Source organism: Phragmites australis, chromosome 21, assembly GCF_958298935.1.
Source record: "Phragmites australis chromosome 21, lpPhrAust1.1, whole genome shotgun sequence".
Lineage (NCBI taxonomy): Eukaryota > Viridiplantae > Streptophyta > Magnoliopsida > Poales > Poaceae > Phragmites > Phragmites australis.
Genome location: NC_084941.1, coordinates 24,914,973 through 24,919,751, shown reverse-complemented (window position 1 = coordinate 24,919,751; position 4,779 = coordinate 24,914,973). Strand labels below are relative to the sequence as shown.

Sequence of the window (4,779 nt, the reverse complement as noted above, 5' to 3'; positions counted from 1 at the left end):
TTAACCAGTAATTTCTATGAAAAATATGATATTTAGTGCTTTTTATTATGAAAATATCTTTTTATAATGAATCTAGTAATATCAATCTATGTAATTCTTTATGGAGTATATTGATGGTCAAAGTAAAAAAGTCTGATGACATACACATTTCTGACCGGAGGTAGTGGAGTTGTAACAATTAATAATACCAAACCTTGAACTGTATTAATTAGTCAGTACTTTATTTTGGCTAAAATAGTTGCTCGGAGCTAGGAGAGTTGATATGATATGGATCCACCCCACGTGAACGATCGTGATAGTTTAAGCTTAGCTCGTCTGGGATTTGCCATGCATCCATGTCCTTCCATGCCTGTATGAACGCTACACCGTGTAGGGCAGTGAAAGCCCAAAGCCATCAGGCAAGGCAACTCGACGGAGACGTACGGCATCTAGCAGCTGCATGCATGACTTACTACCTCTTCATTCCTTGGCTCCTTTTCAAACTTGTCTTCACTATCGTATTTATTGTTGCGAACGTATATACGTCCATGTATTCTCTGCTATATATATGCATACACATCTGTGTGTGTGCGTGTGTGCGAGAGAGAGAGAGAGAGAGAGAGAGAGATGGCCTGCAAGTCCAATAATCAAGCTACTTGCAATTCCTCAGTATTGGTGGCAGGCTTTGTCACCTTCATCATCATCTGCACGAGAGGAGTTGTTCAGGTAGCAGCAAGGCCAGAACCAATACCGTCCAATATTATTAATCATGAACTGAAGAAGCATCTGCAGGTATCTATATATTTTCCGTATATCTCGTCCACACATCATCACCCTACGTACATGCTACGAGTACAGTCACTGATGATATATATAACATACTTTGTTGGTCACTGTTTCAATCATTTTGCAGGTTATTTCTTCCACGGGGGCAACCACTGCAACTGCAGGTCTCGGCCACAAGCTGGGGAAGCTGCAGGGAATGAAATCGACCAGCCTGGGCCAAGAAGAGCAAGAGATGGACATGACGATGCAGCTTCAGGACTGCCAAGGGAAACAAGAATCAGTTGAGGAGGAGTACTGCTTGATGATGAGGAGGACCCTTGTTGCTCACACTGACTACATCTACACCCAAGGCAAACACAACTAAGCAGCAATCCTAGTCACTGTGATGGGATCGATCAGAGAGCAAAATAAAATTATAGTGTAATGCAAATAAAATTTGTCATGTGATGTTACGGTGGAGCCAACCGGTGAAATATGTATATATTTACAGCTACCTAAATGCCGCGCTTCAAAAGTATATGAAAAAAATACATATGAAGTATATATGTTTAAGGAATACATCACCATATATATATATTTGGTACTCCACATACGTATCTCATTACATAGAGAGTATTTCATGTGATAAATTGTATGTACATGGAGCATGTGAGTATATAAGATCATCCAAGTGATATGTATAGTTTTTTTTAGTGGTTTGTATTTTTTTTTGAGTGTATTACATTTTATGTACAAATACAAAGGTATTATCAAAATCTAATAAAATTGATATACTTCTTTTCTATTTTTTCATTTAGTTTACATTGGAGTATTGTAGAATAAGTATATAAGTATACTAATAATGACAAAGAAGTATATCCAGTTTATTTATATGATATATCATAGTAGGGAGTCTGTACTCTGGAAGTACAGACTAATTTTCATATATATATACACACACACCGAGCCATGGCTTATAGCTTAGCTGGAGACTTTAACCTCATCAGCAGAAGCAAGCATCTTTAACAACACTATCAACGAGCTCTCTCTACTCGAGATTCCTTGACATCAAAATAGAAATCCAAGGCGACGAGAACACCAAGTTCTTTCATGTCGCTGCCTCACAACGGCTACGCAAAAACTATAACCACTCTCTTCAGGTCAGCTCAGGTCTTTACACCAACCATGACAAAAAGGCAGAAATCCTGCACCTCTGCGACCACTAGCTGCACCTCTGCTAGTAACCAAAGGGGTAGTCTAACAAATTGGACTGTTCTCCTGCTTATCCTGAAGCTGAGGGGGTTCCATGAGAAATGGTGCAATTGGATCTCAACCATTCTGCACACAGGCAAAACCATGATCTTACTAAAAGGCGTTCCTGGACATTGGATCAATTGAGAATAAGGCCTACCACAAGGGGACCCTTTGAGCCCATATATGTTCATAATTGTCGCTGATGTTCTACAGCGCATGATCAACCGAGCATCCGATCAGGGCTTGCTCTCGCACCCTATTGATCCAAACCTTCCATGTCCCATTCTTCAGTACGCCAATGACACCCTCATTCTCCTCTGAGCTGATGAACAGTCCATCACCCACCTCAAACTTTCCTTGACAACTTCATCGCTGCAACCGGCCTCAAGATTAACTTTGATAAAACGACCTTTGTTCACATGCATGTTGACTCTAGCAATGGCAGCAATCCTTGTCTACCATGTCGCCTCCTTCCCTCAAGTTCACCATGGCTTGCCGTTGTTACCCACAAAATTCCCGGTCTCTGTATATGATCCTCTCATCACTTCAAGTGACAAAGATCTCTTGTGTTGGAAAGCCTCGCTCTTAAATCGTGGGGTTGCCTATTTGTTAAAAGGAAGCATGTCATATGATATTTTTGCAACACCGGAGTATTTTTGCACATGGCCGGTCCTGGAGGGGGGCAAGTGGGGCGGTCGTCCTGGGCCCCCAAAATTCAGGGGGGCCTTCCATATTATGCATCAGTGTTGCATGAGCTTTGGTCTTTAGTTATAATTAATTATTCTTACAAGCTAAGAAGGCTTTTAAAGTTAATTACTTTTTGGTTATGGTTGATATGGCAAACACTTTAAACTTCAAGCATTCAAAAGTATATTTGAGTTTTTATTGAGCTCGATAACCTTTAAGCCATTGGCTCTCTAGATGGTTCATATGATGTTGAGATAGATGATCTAATATCTAAGTTAAAGGCTAGGAAAATGATTTTGCCAGATAGACTAATATCTTCTATGGAAATTAGTATGTCAAAGAAACATATTGTTATCCTAATGTTTTTATTGCATATCGAATATTATTTATTGTGCCTGTGACTGTGGCGTCAGTTGAAATTAGCTTTTCACTACTACAGAACTAGCCATAAGTGTCGGCTCATCAGTATCGGTTTGGCCAAAACCGACATTGATAAGGTATTACTGCTAGTTCGTAGCAAAACCAGACATCCACCCATCTATTCAGACAAAAACCGGCACTGATAACTAGTATCACTGCTGGTTCATAATACAAACCGCCAGTGATACTACTCCCGGACCCAAAGTTTCATTTCAATGCCGTTTTGGCTCATCAATATTCGTGTCCCAACACTGATATCAGTGCCGGTCGTAATACGTACCAGCGGTGATACTACTCCGGACCTGAAGTTTCATTTCAATGCCGTTTTGGCTCATCAATCTCCGCGTCCATCGGCTCTCTCCCCCTTATCTCTTTGCATTGGCTTCCGGCTCTCTCTCCATTCTCCCTCTCGCTCTCTGCCGGCTCTCTCTCCATTCTCTCTCTCATTCTCCCCCACCATAGCTGGACCTACTCCTGTCGCACCCCCACCATAGTTGAACCTACTCCTGTCGCACCCCCACCATAGTTGGCCATCCCCTTCTCCCTCCCACCACCGGCTAACTCCCCTCGCCCCTTCTCCCTCCCAAGCGGATGGATCCAGGCGAGGTGGCGGAGGGATCCAGGGCGAGCGCGTGCGGCGGCCGAGCGGCGATCAAGCCACCATGTTATCTTGTGCATGTGTTGTGGTGGCGGCCTTCGAGCCACTGCGTTATCATGTTTTGCAGGTGTGCCCAGTGGCAGCGGCGGCGGTAGCGGCATCATAGCCGGCTCGGTTTTGAGCCAGCAAGGATGCCGCTCTCACCGCCTCCAATTCTTCTTTTTTTTTATTCTCTAAAAACAGCAGCAGTGCCGGGTGGTCAACCGGCACTGATAATATCCGACTATCAGTGCTGAGTAAAGAGTGCCAGTTGAAAAATCGGCAGTGAAGCTATTTTTCAACCGGCACTGATATGCCTTTTTAAAGTAGTGTTTCAAAGTTAAAATTATTGAAGAATTATTTGAGGTCCGCAATGTCTCAAGAAAGATTAAATAGTTTTACAACTTTATGCATTGAGAAGAAATTGTTGGATGAGATTAATGTTAATACCATCATCAATGACTTTGCATCTAGAAATTGTAGAAGAAATTGTTTAAGATGTTCTCTAGAAAGTGTTTGAGGTGAGCGTTGTTTTTTATATACTTTTAAATATTTATCAGAAACAAAATTTTTAATGCACTGAATATTATCTTTATAATTTATATATTAATTAATTTTTTGATGTTTCAATTCAATGGGGTCTCGTTTTTAGTTTTGCATTGGGCTACCAAAATCTCAGAACCAGCCCTGCTTTTGCATTGGAATTGTTTATGAGGTATCACATGTAGATTATTTGAATAATTTACTACTTGATGATGGTATGTGGCTATGTGTTGTTTAACCTTGTGGAGCTATTATTTGTTGTCCTATGATGATTTTAATGTGGTTTATGATGTATTATGATCTATGATGTGTTAAGATAATATTTAATATAATTGTGTATTATGCTTTATAATTGTGATGAAGTTGATACCCACGTTTTCATCATAGGTAGTTTTAGGTAATTGCAGTTTGAAGTCTATAAATACTCATGTGTAATCTTGAACCATGAAACACTTTAGCACAATACTTAAATAGGTGTTGTTGTTTTAACTTGA

At 40.7% G+C, this 4,779-nt stretch overlaps 1 protein-coding gene across 1 annotated transcript; it reads left to right on the top strand.

The window, feature by feature from the left end:
* The first annotated feature begins 562 nt into the window (after window positions 1-562).
* LOC133903545 (phytosulfokines 4-like) lies at window positions 563-1,353 on the top strand. Its single transcript, XM_062344963.1, has 2 exons — window positions 563-771; window positions 893-1,353. The coding sequence occupies exons 1-2, from the start codon at window positions 607-609 to the stop codon at window positions 1,127-1,129; spliced, it is 402 nt and encodes a 133-aa protein (XP_062200947.1). The 5' UTR covers window positions 563-606; the 3' UTR covers window positions 1,130-1,353.
* Window positions 1,354-4,779: the final 3,426 nt, after the last annotated feature.